Here is a 12,135-nt window from a genome sequence, read left to right on the forward strand (position 1 = left end):
CAAGCTTGAGCAACAAACCCACTTTTATGTGTCATCCATTGCCTACTTTCCGGATGGCAAGCAAATGATCAGCGGATCAGGCGATAAGACCACTCTACAATGGGACCTGCGGGCGGGAAAGGAGATTGAGGAGACGCGGAATGTCGGTGATCAGGGAATATGTGCTGTGGCGGTATCGACGAATGGTCGATGGATTGTCACTGGTACTATTGGTGCACCCGGGGTGCTCACAGCCCGTGATATTGACACAAGGAGACATTTCAAGGCCACACAGACGAAATCACGTGCATCGATATTTCCGCAGACAGCACGCTGCTGGTGTGCGGGACATGGCGTGGTACTACATGGATATGGAGCATGGAAACTAACAAACTTGTGGTTGGTCCACTCAAGTTCAAAAACCGTGCAGATTTCGAGGTGCCAGTGGGCGCAGTTCGATTCTCGCAAGACTCAAAGAAGTTCGCAGTCAAGTCAAGTGTAGGGAAGTGCCTTGAGGTGTGGGATGTCCAGGCACAGAAATTGGATCTCTCCGTAGGGGAAGGTCATTATTGCCAAGGGATATCGATATTTCCGCCACTATTCTGGGCGACGAAAGACAGAACCATCGTAACCTCATTTAGCTTCACCGATGGGCCGAATGACGTTGACGAGCCCAAGATGATCTATGAGTTCGATCCGTCGACGCTCGAGACTGTCGGAGCCCCATTTGAAGGGCACACCAGGTACATTGAAAGTCTAGCGCTTTCATTTGATTGTGCTCTCCTCGCCAGCTCCTCCTCCTACGACCCCGCCATCAAGCTCTGGGCCTTCGAGTCCCGCCAGCTCCTCGCCTGTCTTGACTTTCATGATCCCCAGACTCCCAACAACCTTATATTCTCACCCAACTTACACCAACTGGCTTACACCGCCTGGGTTTGAAGACCGCTGAGATATACATAACGACATTCCACCTGACATCCTTGCTCATATTCAGCCTGTACAGTCTAAGGTATACTTTCCCTCACATATATCTACTCCCCCCTGTGCTAATATTTTCTTGCAGACCAGTTCGCCCAAAAATCCCGATCTATTCAACGTGTGTATTCCTTTTTATCACTCATCTACACTATTCCATTCACGCCATCATTTTAGTTCGATGCAACAGGTCGTGCCAAGCGCCGTAACCCAGCCACATTTTTCGCCCCTCGGCCATTAAGTCATTCCCCTACAGTACAACCACAGCAACGTACTTTCCTTCGCTACCTCCGCAAAGCCCTTCCTTCTCGTACGGACGCAGTTCCTCCTGTTCGAAACAATCAACCGCGTGATCCTCTGGATGTATGTCTCTTTTTTACTAAGTTCCCTTGCAGTTGACTCGACGATAGCATTGCAGTATCCAGCTCCATTGCCTCTACCTCCTAACTACTCTTCCTCTGCGCAGGCTACAATTCACGGGTTTTCACACATGGATTCCAGTGAGAACGTAAATATCGTCCGCCGTAATGACATTTTCGGCTTATATTTTTTCAGTCTCGATCCATGCCACCACCCACCGTGGTGTTCACTACTGCCGCTCCCACCACCTTCAAGACCTGCCTATCAACCTGGTGACCCGCTCGTACAGGTCATGCAGCTCCGCCAATCTTCGATGTTCCTCGCGTGGGGCGAATTGGTGCGTTGATTTTTATCACTGTGTTTCTGATGTCTCATGCATCAATTTTCAGCGTCATGCTGCAGTGGGGGCTCCCACTCATGACGATGATGGCTTGATACGTGATGAAGACTATGTTCCTTCAACTCCTCCTTCACCGAATCCTGACTCGCAACAATGATCCGCAGGAAGGCAGATCACCACTGGAGAGCATGGAAGCGGCCGGTTGTGCGGCTGTTTCTAAACAATTCTGACATTTTTGTGGTATTTCAGCGAGTGTTGTCGCTCGTCGCATTCCTTGCTTCATTTTTTGTTCCATGCGTTGTGTTTATTAACATTTCATGTTCCGTTTCGACAGCACTCTTTTATTTTTAGTCCTCTGGGATGGTTTGCCCGCAATCTGTCGATCGAACACCAAGGTGAGCGTCAGTATTTAACGACTACATAATTTTCCTCTGATGATAACCCTACGTAGTCGTTCTCTTGGGAGCTACATCATTATTCAAACCTCGAGGATGATGGATGCGACGAAGCATTCTTAATGTTTCCAGCAGGACTGTCGCCAATGTTGATGAAGGAAATTGACTTCCGGCACACAGCAGAGCTGAGCCCCAAGTAGTTCTGCTCGCAATGCTATGTTTGTAGTTAGCTTGCGTGTCATCATACAAGGACACCAAGGGGTGTAGTTACTAGTGACTACATGTTCCGTATCGATAAGACAACCTAGGAATGCACCAACATAAGACCACAAGCAGAAACAGAAGCTTTCGCTTCAATGCTCTGTGGTAATAATCTGCGGCGTGCGCTGCTGCGAGTTGGATTTGGCATCAATAGCTCATTGTAGAATTCACAAATCTACCAGCGTTGTCACTCATGGCATGAGGCTACGCGATTGGTTGGGCGCCGAATGACATGTTGCCAAACACCAGTGCGCAGCTCCAAATCCAATTGCGTGCTCCAGACACAAGTTCGGAACACGATTGAAAAAGACTAGGCCCAAGTGCAGATCGCTATAATATTGAGGAACGTGTAAACGCGTGTACACGTTGACATCGGGTAGAGTGGCCACTGATGATGGGCCCCATGATGAGCTTGTTGGTCCACCACTGCGTCTTATAACTGCAAATCAACGATGTCTGCTAATGCTCACGATGGCCTTTGTCCGCCGCTAACCAGCGCTAGTAGCCTATGCTCGACGAACGGAGATGAAATCCGAGTTGGTGGCGTGGTAAACGGTGGGAAGCCTGTACCACCTGGACTCACTGGCAGTCGCAGCACTTCCCGTACTCGTCGTATGTCGTATTGAACGATGACCACAATCTTTTCCTCGTCGTGTTGCTCGGTCCGGGTGATTTTTCTCTTTCTGTCTTTTTCCGTGTCTCTACCCTCGATATTCGCACAACCCGCAACACTTCCATTCTATGACTGTTTCTCGGGGGATGCATCCCAGAAACTTTCGGTTGACACGGTGTACTCGCAGATAATCAATGGACAGACGCTAAATATCACAATTTTGGGGAACGCCTCCCAGCAGATCGTCGATTCCTCAGCTAATAGCACCAGCCTCTGTGCGTATTCTTTCTTATATTATTTAATAGCGCGTCTCATACTCTTCACTCCAAGCTACCCTCTTCACGGAAGCTACGACACTTACCATGAATACCTTCAGTAATAATTCTGAGCTATGCGACTCATTACGACCACCTTCTCCTCTGCAATCCCTTGGCACAAATACCACATATTGCCCCATCCCTGCTGGGCCATTTGCCCTTTCCGCATCCATACCATTCAATACCAGGAATTCCCTCACAACTATGAACACTGAACTTCGCGCTGTCGACCCTTCTGGAAATGAGATATTGTGCCTTAGTGTCGCAACCACGCCGCTTCATCCAGGACCACTCGGTTCGCCGTACGGCAATGCCCACATCATATTTTGGGCAACAGTTGGTCTTGCGGCAATATATTGGTTCATCGTCGGTATTGCTCGGATCATATCTGCTTGGGGTCGCGGATTTAATAGACCGGGTCCGGGCATCTGGCACCGGTTTGAGAGTATTGGTTTCATTCTTGCTAGTGCCATCAGTGGTGAGCGCTTTTCAACATCCCCTGCGTTGATGAGATTTTGTGAGTATTTTCACCTCTTCGTATTTTTCCAGTACTTACGGTTCACCAGGCTCCCCATCCTTGCGTGATGTCATCTTTCACACGCAATGGTGTGCAGCCCTAGCTATGGTTGCTGTCCAGTGGCCTCCCTTCATTTGTCAGTAGTAACCTGAGACATGATCTTACACCGCATGTACTGATATATTTTAGATCCCCTACTTTCGCAAACTGCCTGGGCATCGCTGACGTACAGTAGGTTTTAGATTTTGAACGATGCTCTGCGAATATCTAATGCATTGTAGATATTACGTTGAAAGGAGATGCTACGCATTGGAACCCGCTAAATGTCCTACCGTATAACCCACCATCAGATTTTGCCGATCAGTTGGGGGATCCCTCTTCTGTTATCTACATTAACCAGTCGATCCCGAACACAATTTTCCTACTTCCACCCAACACTACAACTGGGATGCAATCCTTTGCATGGAGTGTTGGAGTGCGACCACAAGATCTCTTTGCGATTTGCTTGTCCCTGTTCTTGGCGATTATAGCTGGGATAATCCTGCTTAGTCTCTTCGTATGGATGGTAGATTGGGTGTTTTCACGGCGGCCGTCCGGCAATTTACCCACTTCTGCTGCACTCACAAGCGCAACAAACAAAGGTCAACGACGGCTTTCGGCGAGCAGTAAGGATATGCTCGACACAAGTGGAGATGAGAGCAGATCATCAACCGGCTTTGCCCACAATTACACCTTCTTCAGGAGACGTTGGTTCCGACCGGAAGTCAGCTCTTTTCACTCCAGCGTGCTCATAGGAAACCTTGTGCGCGTTCTAATCCTTTTTCACTTACCCGTCACCATATTCTCGTGCTATGAATTTTCAACAGGCAGCTCAGCGTCTTCATCAGCACTTGGCGCCCTCTCATTCGCCCTCTTCTCTGTGATCGCTCCCACTCTTATACTCCTGCGGCTAGCCCGGACGCCAACAACCAAATTATACGATGAAACACGGACTCTTCTCGCATTAGGACCACTCTACAATCACTACCGTCAGAACTCGCAGCTTTTCTCAGGCTTGCTTTTCCTATCTAACCTCGTCCTCGGGGTGGCCATAGGATGTGGGCAGCATAGTGGAACAGCACAAGCGATCATAATTTTGGTGACGGAAGTTGTTAGCGCTTTGGTCACCAGCGTATGGTTACCGTGGGGTGCAGGAGCTGGTATGGGCCTCATCAGCTTCTTATTCTGCGTTGCACGCATTGTAGTTGCTGTACTGCTAGTGATTTTGACACCAACGGTAAGCCCACCTGTCGTCGCCAGTCCATTGCTAAGACTATGTTGTCCAGATTTCAATTGGCGCCGGCCCCGGCGGTTGGGTGGCCTATGGCATACTGATCGTCCTTTGCCTCGTCTATCTTGCGTTGTTCTTGATTCTTGTTATCAAATTCATTGAAGCAGTCGTGCGCATTTTGGGTGGAGTAGGCTTCGATCGCTCCAGACGGCCAGTCGATAGCGGTTTGGTCGGCGTGCTTTCCCTTCTCGGATGTTGCGGGCCACGTAGAAGCAGTCGCGAACGAAGACACTACAAAGCCACAGAAGTTCGACATTCACCCGTTGCCCGAGACTCGTTCACTGCACAGGACTCATCTTCCTATGCACCACCCAATGCGTCTTTCGCACAGAAAGTCAAAGGTTCCGGCTCCTCGCACCATTCCGGTGGTCCCCCACCATCGGTATTGCGACCCGAGCACGCCCTGCAGCCATACAGAGAAGACAGCGATGAGGATGCAGAAAGTGGTTATATCATGGGCGCATGGCAGCCGTTCCCAGGTCCAGGTCCCCGCGGTTCATACGACCGCGCATCAACCAGCACCCCTCCCCAAAATTCAGGCTTCTCCCGCATCGGTGGCGGTCGCGCCCACTATGACTCACCGTACGCGATTGCCGGCGAGCCAGGGGGGAGTTCAACCTTTACGTTTCCTAGCATAGAACGCAAAGGCAGTGGGCCAGCATCTGGTGGGACACCGACGAAGACGATTTATGACAGTGAAGAACTTCCTACTCCAACTGCTTCCATGGCAAATGTCGCGCGTCTTCCCGCGTTTACGAACTCTGGGCTTCCTGCGGGCGCAATGATGCCACACATGCGCACGAAGAGTCAAACAGCGATTATTATTGGAGATATTGCTGCATTGAGTGCAACGCCTGCAAATGCTCCTCCTCCACAGGAGGAGCACCCATCGATGGCGACCAAGACGAATAGTGGGGAATCGAGCACTAGCGATCCTGACCAGCCAAAGAAGAGGCACTGGTATAATATTCGAAGGAATCGCAGGCATAGTGAGGGGGATCGGTTGGATAGTGGTGTGAGTGAGGTGGAGCCTGAGGGTGGTTCATCCCCCAAGGACCCTGGAAAGTCGTTCGTCGTTATTCGAGCACGAAAACCTCAGTCATCGCAACCCGATACCCACCCACAAACTCACAAAGTTAGGTACTCGATGGACGAAACTGGAGGACCTTCCTCACCGGCGAAATCTCGGAAGCCATGAATTGATATTATAACACTCCCTTTACGCTCTCTTGCCTTGTCCTGCTTTGTATCTACCATCCTGGGATTCTTAGAGTAAGCAACATCTCTTGCATGTGTAATATTTACTGCACTCCGTTGTCTGGACTAGACTCTTGCTTCACACCGTGTTTTGTGTTACTGGTACATATAGTTACAGTACTGGATCTTATACATGCATGCCTTACATGAGATAAATTAAGTCTGTTGTGATTAGATCGAATTAAGATGTCCATGGAAGCATCAAAGTCAGTGGATGGTTAGTGCCCTTGTTCAATTATTCTCCGGAACCGCCAGTGCTGGTGTCACCTCCCAGCCAGAAGATTCGCCAGTCCTGCCACTCCTTCCGCCACCACCCATACACGCCCTCCTCTGCTTTCACACGCGATAAAAGTTCTTCCGTCCCAGTGCTCTCAATCGAGCTGGCAGATATGGCGGAATTCATTCTCTCAAACTGAGGCGCACCAATGTAACGGTGCCAACGTCCTCCAGTCGTGAGGAATCCGGCCTCGCCAAGTGGGTTCTGCGCAACGGGAGGGTCAGGAAGTGCCTTGCCTTTTCCTTTGTAACTCCCCGAAAGATGTGATAGGGGCACTTCGTGCACCTCGACGCCCTCCTCACCCATCCCAATCAATTGCAAGGATGGTTCAGGAGAAGTCTCTTGTGAATGACTCGGTGCTGGCAAATGCGTCCGCGCAGCCACGCTTGCAGGGGGGAAATCCCAGTTTACGGTGTACAAAGGAGGCGTGGCGTGAATATATGCGGAAAGGGGGGCACCGACGACGTGCGTGACCTTGCCACGCGTGAGGACATAAACACTACTGTCGGAAGAACCGAGGTGGGGCATATGTATAGGGGGGATTTCGGTTCTTGAAGGCAGAAGCCAAATGCTCCTTTGATCTTTTGAAGCCGTGAATTCGATGGAAGCACGAGACCGAAGACCTCGAAGAGACCCTCCAGTCAGTGTGTCCTTGGAACCACTCCCACCCGTTGGGGAAAGACCCCCTCCACTTTCAAACATATCCACTTCCGTGACTGCTGAATCAGCTACCCGTATGATACCAGCCCTTTTGTCGAACACCACAAAGATTGCTGTTTGGGCTTCATATACAACGTTCGCAGGCCGGGAGGCTTCGGCAGACGCTATACGGTTATGTCCGATAGTCGTTCGAGGAGGTCCGACATCAGGTTGTGATCGAAAATTGTCCTGCACGGATTGCTGGACAAAGGTAAGAGAGCGTGGCTGTGATGGTAAATAAAATTCCTGCACAGATTCTTGTAATCAAATCAAGTGTCAGAAGATCGATACATACCTTGACGAAGTGAAAAGCCCTCTGCCCTCTTGGAGTCTCATATAAAAATATGTTGGTCTTGGTCGCCACAGCAAGCAGTGCACGACGGGTGCAGCTCGTACTGCCTTCGTGCCAGAGAGCATAAGACACCACACTCGTATTTGACATTCTGGAGCCAGTTGACGAGAGGGACGTAAAATCAGTAGCCCAGCGCAGTGGTAAATCGTCGATGAGATCCCAAGATGCAGCTTTCTTTGGTACTTGCAGTTGGCGCTTTGTAATTGTTGTTGCAAGAAAACTCGCCCGTCGTGAGCCAGGGGGTGGTTCAGGAATGAGACTCCGTAGGCCCTTTGTAATGCTATTTGTTGGTCTGTGCTTCTTCACAGGTGTCTCTTGGGGATTCCAGTCTGACGACCTGCGCAAATCAACTGGCTGTGAGCCCTATTCAATGAAGTGAGTGCTCGGGACGGTGAGAGGAAACAGGAGAGATGTCTCACTTGTTGTGAGATGGCCCACTTTGCTAGGCTAGTTAGGCTGGAGAGCTTATACATTCTGAGAGAACGCGGGGATTCTTGCTGCGCACTAGCGGATAGAGATTCGTCGAGCTCAGGTCCTACTAACGCCAGCACGACCCCTTGGGGCGCACTCTCGCCGGCATCTTCGTACTCCAAAATCGACATCTGGTAAACGCTGCAACAAAGGATGCGGAACGTCACTAATCGGACAAAAACAACAAGATTTTCATCTACTTACGCCTCTCCTATCCACATTACTCTGGCTTGTGCATCAGCAGGTCCTTTCTGAATGAGACCGGTCACCCCATCAGGACTTGTTTCATCAGCCCATTTTAAAGGGAACATGTTAAGCACTGACAGCCCAGCATCGGTGCCTATGAGAATGAGACGATCACGCTGGAGAGGAAGAATACATCTGATAGGCGCAGTAGAGTGCGGTAAAAATCGGGACCCGAAATGATAGATCGAGAGATGAGTTGGGGTCAGGTGTTCCGCTGGTATGTGCAGAGAAGGCTCCATCGATGGTTCAGGAGTTGTGGACCCATCATGAAGTGTCTGGGAAGATAATAGGGAAGGAAGATCTGCATTTATTCTTAAGCGCGGCGGGGTTGAGCTACGATAGTGCTGTGGCTCCTCGATGGCTTGAGTAGAGGGGTCTTGATCTTCCACCTGTGCAATGCTAAATGTCAGTTTACCATGCATCATGGGGTAAAGTGCACACATACAGGTTGCGAAGATTCGTCCTCACCCCATCCTCTAGCTCGCCTGCGATCGAATTCCTCGACAGTGACGTCTGCATAACGCTCTGCAGCTCTGCGCTCAGACCATAAACAATCAACTCTTTGGCAATGTGGTGTCAATTAGCTCTTACCTCTTTTCTATCCAGCCTCTCCAGCGACCAAAGCTACCATCAGTGAATGGGTGAGATTGTGTAGATCAACGCGCTCTCCTGTCTGCGCACCGTGAATTTGGACCGCTTTGGGCGGTGACATCGTTATAAGTTGGAAGATCCCCGGTGCCCTGTTCATCTTGCTCAGCTCCTTGAGTGTACGTCTCAAAACTCTCAGCAGTGTCTTCTCGGGACGCCGACATGTCTGTTACGGAATCTGCAGAGTCAGCAGGTGCAAAGTTGTAGCTGAGTTTGACTACAGCACAGCTTGTAAACTACCCATGTGGCTGTTAAGCAGTGTCAGCTCAATGCAGGAAAGGGGGAAAAGTAATGGCAAGACAAAATCGTTGAACGAGATTCACCTAACTAGCAGTACAGATATGCGTACAAGTATAATCTGAAGCGAGTTTACTGGACAAGGAAAGTCATTTCAAGAAAACGCCAGTCCCGTGAATGTCGCCACAGCGCCCACTAGTGCTCCGCCAGCGGCAGCACCAAAATTCCCCTTTGCTTTCCGCCCTTTCTCTTCTTCCTCCGTCAGCCGTTTCTCAAGAAATTCCGCTGCGTCCCCCTCCTTAGCCAATATAACCCATCGGTGCTCTCGTGAGCTTCCATTTGGCAAAACTCGGACGCTGAAACCTACTTTCTCTGCGTCATGTTGTACGGCCTTGAGATCGATCAGTGGGACAGAGAATAATATGGCAGGTGCAGCCCCTGATGATTGAGTGAGATTGTTGAGGAATAATGATCTCTCGTCAGCGCTCATCGTTCGCGCCAGGGGACTGGGCTTCTTTTCAAATTCTGGATCAATGAAGATGGTTTTGTTCATATCCACATAGTCACTTGTGGCCTGGCTAGAAAGTGGTTCTGTGGACACGAGGCTCGGGGTTGGGGTATGCAGCGTGCAGGGCATACGACGTGACAAGCCGGTCCGTGAACCAATGTGATTGTTTGCGCGTGTCTCTTTTTCTGCATTGGCGTCGAGCTCCGGGGTGTCTCCCGGAGATGATTCAGGACCAATTAAAGTCCGTTTCCACTGCATTATTGCTCTCTGACCATCACCATCACCATCATCAGACGCATTACTCATCATTCCTGGTTGGAGAAGCCTCCCTACGATTTCTGAGGATGTAGTAGAGAGTGAATTGAGGCTTCCCTCTGGAAGAAGGGCGAAACGAACAGAGAGTTGGCGTTTGAGGTTCTTGGACCGGGTGGGTGTTTCAGTGGGAAGGGAAGAAGGCTCGTCATTGGGATTCACGATGCGCAAGGACGACATTTCATCCACAATATCTTCGGTGGCACCACTAGTCTGATGTGACACTACGGGTGCAACATTAGGACAGCCAGAGCGAGGATGTCCCTGCCTGGGTAGGTGGCATGTCTTGCAGTGGGGAGTGCGGCGTGGAGATGTGCCTGGGGTTGGAAGATTTGCTGTCGTTCCAACACTAGAGCGAGGTTTAGCTCTGGATGGCGTTGACGGTGAATTTGAGTTGGCAGAGCGCGTGATAGAGACCATCCTGCCAGCCAGTGACTCAGAAGGTCTTACGAGCAGGGGGGTCGAATAAACGTGAACAATCTCTTGTGAGTGATAAACGCGGTATTTAAGTGCCTCTGACGAATCTCTCTTCCGCAAAAAGAACTTTTGGAGTTAAACAATACAATGAATGAAAGTGGCTATAAAGACAATAGACTTTGTTTAGTGCGAGAAGCGTTGCACGAGTAAATCATTGAATATCCTCACTGCAGGTGTCCAAGGCGACTGCCAAACGTGATCTGCTCACAAAAGACTGTCGCGACCATATGAATAGCGGACTGAAAATGAATCCATGTTCAATTTTATATGTCAAAGTCACGTGCTGTGCAGAGCGCGTCGTGAATCGTGACGCGCGTAACGCGTGATAGTGCAAACTTAGTGTGAACCCTCCATGTTATACGAATTTCGTTCTAATCTGTCGAGAATCTTATGTTCTTGTACTCTCTGGTTGGGTACATGGGATGTATTCACAGACAGACTAAGATAGTTCATTCTGAGGAGGCGAGTGCGTCCTACATACAACTCCGATACCCAGATTCTCCGCTAGTCACTGCACGAGCCAATATGTCCGCTGATTGGACATTTGCCCCGGATCTCAACATAATCGATGGTGTGGTTCAGAGTCCAGACGTGCTTGCACCATTTCTGGACTCAACACGCGGAATACTTAGAGCGTGCTTAGTCTCCTGCGCCGGAACAGTTGCAATATTTTGGTCAGTATAATCATTTCAGAAAATGGTCAACTTCGCTCTAAGTTTTTCCTATCATGTTCCCAATGATTTTTCTATCGGATTGCAAGGGTGGCGTTGCATACGCCTTCTTCAAGTGCGAAGGTATCACATAACATGTACGTTTCCCTCGGGCTCGCGAGTTACGTATTAGAAATGATGTCTCAGAGACCATGCGTTTGTGCACCCCAACGGGCTCCCTCCTCGAGTGAGAGTGAGGTTCGCACCCGCGTCCCAGATGATGGGTTTACAACCACATTCTCCCGCATTACTTCTTGGGACGGTGGTCAAGACAAATATGTTTATTTTTCCAAGAGTGGACGGGAGCTCCTATCTGGATCAACACATATTCCAACTTGTAAGTAAACTTATCAGGAGGCCCTCGCTATTGGGACGTGTAAGATTTCCTCGTCACACTTATCAATGCTTTGGATGCCGTTAGACATCATAGGTGTGGATGAGTGTGTAGGCATGTGTCTAGGTCAAGGGTTTTCAAATTCTTGCCAATGGAGCTTCTTCCATTGGTACCAGCGAGCCTCTTCATTCAGCAAAGCATGCCACGACTTTTGTGTTAGCCATGGCATTGACTGAGTGATCCATATGCGCATCTATCTTGGCACTCCTGTTTTACATCAAGGCTGTATGTTTGATGATGAGACCCTAAGCCAGACACGTTCGTCCACCTCAGCCTAAATGCGCCAGCTATAATCCCGTCTTCAAGGTCATCCACGGAGGCCTAAGGAGCCCTCGGACACGGTAAGTCTATACTTATTTTTGCTTCCAGGGTCTCACCAGGAACAGTCTCAATTGCAAGCGTCTCAATCCTAAATTGACGCTCCCAGTCGGTGAACTTAGCGAGCACCTCACCTCTTCTC

General features: G+C 49.8%; 4 protein-coding genes across 4 annotated transcripts; 2 read left to right on the top strand and 2 right to left on the bottom strand.

Moving 5' to 3' along the window:
• Positions 1 to 252: 252 nt before the first annotated feature.
• EDB91DRAFT_1044307 (uncharacterized protein) lies at positions 253 to 918 on the top strand (the record flags this gene model as incomplete). Its single annotated transcript, XM_041313118.1, has 1 exon — positions 253 to 918. A coding segment is annotated over one exon (666 nt), but the record flags the coding sequence as incomplete, so codon positions are not given.
• A 1,676-nt stretch (positions 919 to 2,594) lies between these two features.
• EDB91DRAFT_517091 (uncharacterized protein) lies at positions 2,595 to 6,432 on the top strand. Its single transcript, XM_041327551.1, has 6 exons — positions 2,595 to 3,198; positions 3,254 to 3,757; positions 3,807 to 3,893; positions 3,947 to 3,988; positions 4,039 to 5,033; positions 5,083 to 6,432. Exons 1-6 carry the CDS (start codon positions 2,940 to 2,942, stop codon positions 6,283 to 6,285), a joined length of 3,090 nt encoding a protein of 1,029 aa, XP_041182537.1. The 5' UTR covers positions 2,595 to 2,939; the 3' UTR covers positions 6,286 to 6,432.
• A 65-nt stretch (positions 6,433 to 6,497) lies between these two features.
• EDB91DRAFT_1102685 (uncharacterized protein) lies at positions 6,498 to 9,222 on the bottom strand. Its single transcript, XM_041317289.1, has 7 exons — positions 9,071 to 9,222; positions 8,981 to 9,013; positions 8,835 to 8,922; positions 8,348 to 8,778; positions 8,092 to 8,284; positions 7,616 to 8,035; positions 6,498 to 7,566 (listed from the first exon to the last, which is right to left on the bottom strand). Exons 1-7 carry the CDS (start codon positions 9,199 to 9,201, stop codon positions 6,580 to 6,582), a joined length of 2,283 nt encoding a protein of 760 aa, XP_041182538.1. The 5' UTR covers positions 9,202 to 9,222; the 3' UTR covers positions 6,498 to 6,579.
• EDB91DRAFT_1102687 (uncharacterized protein) lies at positions 9,223 to 10,803 on the bottom strand. The gene is made up of 2 exons (XM_041317290.1): positions 10,740 to 10,803; positions 9,223 to 10,672 (listed from the first exon to the last, which is right to left on the bottom strand). The coding sequence occupies exon 2, from the start codon at positions 10,512 to 10,514 to the stop codon at positions 9,429 to 9,431; it is 1,086 nt and encodes a 361-aa protein (XP_041182539.1). The 5' UTR covers positions 10,515 to 10,672; positions 10,740 to 10,803; the 3' UTR covers positions 9,223 to 9,428.
• Positions 10,804 to 12,135: the final 1,332 nt, after the last annotated feature.

The sequence above is a fragment of the Suillus paluster genome (genome assembly GCF_016628075.1).
Source record: "Suillus paluster strain FC165 chromosome Unknown EDB91scaffold_4, whole genome shotgun sequence".
NCBI classification, from domain to species: Eukaryota; Fungi; Basidiomycota; class Agaricomycetes; order Boletales; family Suillaceae; genus Suillus; species Suillus paluster.

Excerpts from the sequence above, each read along its gene's own strand:
- EDB91DRAFT_517091 (XM_041327551.1), top strand. The coding sequence starts at position 2,940 with ATGACCACAATCTTTTCCTCGTCGTGTTGCTCGGTCCGGGTGATTTTT. Across the intron at positions 3,199-3,253 it reads AGCTAATAGCACCAGCCTCT|CTACCCTCTTCACGGAAGCT; the intron begins GTGCGTATTCTT and ends CTTCACTCCAAG. Across the intron at positions 3,894-3,946 it reads CCAGTGGCCTCCCTTCATTT|ATCCCCTACTTTCGCAAACT; the intron begins GTCAGTAGTAAC and ends GATATATTTTAG.
- EDB91DRAFT_1102685 (XM_041317289.1), bottom strand. The coding sequence starts at position 9,201 with ATGTCGGCGTCCCGAGAAGACACTGCTGAGAGTTTTGAGACGTACACT. Across the intron at positions 8,779-8,834 it reads AGGACGAATCTTCGCAACCT|GTGGAAGATCAAGACCCCTC; the intron begins GTATGTGTGCAC and ends AGCATTGCACAG. Across the intron at positions 8,285-8,347 it reads GTAATGTGGATAGGAGAGGC|CGTTTACCAGATGTCGATTT; the intron begins GTAAGTAGATGA and ends CCTTTGTTGCAG.
- EDB91DRAFT_1102687 (XM_041317290.1), bottom strand. The coding sequence starts at position 10,514 with ATGGTCTCTATCACGCGCTCTGCCAACTCAAATTCACCGTCAACGCCA.